Here is a 1,829-nt window from a genome sequence, read left to right as displayed (position 1 = left end):
ATAATCAGTTGCTCTTTACAACCTTGTGATGCACGTATACATCCTTTCTGCTCTTCTGCAATCAGATTATGTGTTTCGATATGCTCATAAAAGATGTTAGTTATGCACGACGTAAGTATTTTGTAAATAACTGGCAGACAGGTGATGGGCCTGAATTTTGAAGGGTCGTTGATTTCATCTCATTTTGGAATCATATATGTCGTACCAAGCGTTGCAAAATTTGGCAATTCTTCTTCGCCGGTTATTATCTTGGTGAAGAGGGCTGCAAGTTTGTCGTGTATACATGTGAGCTTTTTGAACCAGTAAGCATGCAAGTTGTTGCAGCCTGGAGTTTTCCAATTGTGGAGCCTTCGAGCAACTTTCGCAACCTCTTCAGGTGTTACGGCTGAGAAACCAAGTATTGGGATACTAGAGTACTTTTCTCTCACTTCTGCTATCCAGCTTGCCGAGGTGTTGTATTTCTGAGGTTTGGACCAAATAGACGACCAGTATGATCTAAATTCATCCATTGATGCCTGTCACGTCTGCCTTTGAACGTTCGTGGTTTGTTTTAATTGTCGCAAAAATAGCTTTTGATTGCTTTCAAACATACGATTATGTTGCTTGCGTTTCATAGACATACTATATTTTTCTCTTCTGGTGGTTAGCGTTCTTAATTTTTGCTTGAGCGTATCGAGCGGACGCTTGGGCATTTCTTCATTATTTTCGAACTTCGAGTGAGTATTAAAGTTTTTACATATTTTGAGGACTTGGCGTTTCAATCGTCCGGAGGTGTTTCCACCTGCCAATGCTGTTATTTTTCCTATTTTTCGGCGGTGCTCTTCAATGTTCTTATCGAGTCTTATCAACCACTTCAGTTTATTACTCTTGTCAGTTGATCTGGAGTGTTTTGGCTTCTGATCGTGTTGATTGTTCTCAAAATGTTTGTTAGTGATTATTTCAGATATAGTTTTAGCAACGCAGTATATGACTATTATAAGTTCTTCGAGACTAATCTCTTCGTTCAGTGTTTCCGGTAATACAACAGCGTTGTAATAGTCAACTAATTTTCCGCGTTTTCTAGAGGTGTTTAGTTTCGGCAAGTGCGGCAGACTCATCACAGGCATTCCCCTATATTTCGCATAATTTTCTTGAAAACTATTATATGCGATTTCAAAATCTATTGACTCTGCATTGTCGTTGATGGGCTCAATAATTAAAGGGACATTCTGTTTGTTCTCTGCATCCATACTACCATCCTGTGGTGTGTTGTTTGGATGCACAGGGCTTGCTGGGGCTCCAGAGTTGCTACCGAGCTCTCTCGCCACTTCTTGGGTAATTTCTTCCCTTCTTGCTTCTGTGATGTAATTATGTCTGCGTATTGCTCTTAATTGATCAGACAAGTTTTGCTCTGACACGTTCATTTGCGGATATTTTTCTACAAACTTTTCACGTAAACGTTTTCGGAAAAGGGTTCTGTGTGTTTCTAATTTAGTGATCTGTAAGTGCGTAATAAGAATTCGTTAATTTCTGATGTCCATTTTTTACGCTGTCTAGTTGCTACAACTGGGTTGGTCCCTGCATGCGATGCTTGCGAATCAGTTCCCGGCTGCAAAAAGTCTTGTCTATTATCCCCAGGGTAGTTGTTTGTATCTGGAGTATGATCAGTCTGGGGCCGAGCTGGACCACATTCCAGAAATGTATGATTAGAATTAAGATTAAGATTATCCGGGGCTTACTTTATTCTTATAATTTTTTATAATGGTTCCATTTTATACCTGCTGGCAGGTGGGTTAACAGCCGCTTCTTACCTGAAGTACAGACGCCGACGGGAGAGCCTCCCAATCTGG

At 40.5% G+C, this 1,829-nt stretch overlaps 1 protein-coding gene across 1 annotated transcript; it reads right to left on the bottom strand.

The window, feature by feature from the left end:
- Positions 1–518: 518 nt before the first annotated feature.
- Positions 519–1,403, bottom strand: LOC128855451 (uncharacterized). Its single transcript, XM_054090365.1, has one exon. It carries the CDS (start codon positions 1,401–1,403, stop codon positions 519–521), a length of 885 nt encoding a protein of 294 aa, XP_053946340.1.
- Positions 1,404–1,829: the final 426 nt, after the last annotated feature.

This window comes from Anastrepha ludens, chromosome 2 (genome assembly GCF_028408465.1).
Source record: "Anastrepha ludens isolate Willacy chromosome 2, idAnaLude1.1, whole genome shotgun sequence".
Classification (NCBI taxonomy): Eukaryota; Metazoa; Arthropoda; class Insecta; order Diptera; family Tephritidae; genus Anastrepha; species Anastrepha ludens.
Note: the sequence above shows the minus strand (reverse complement) of the source record. Positions and strands in the feature narration are given on the sequence as shown.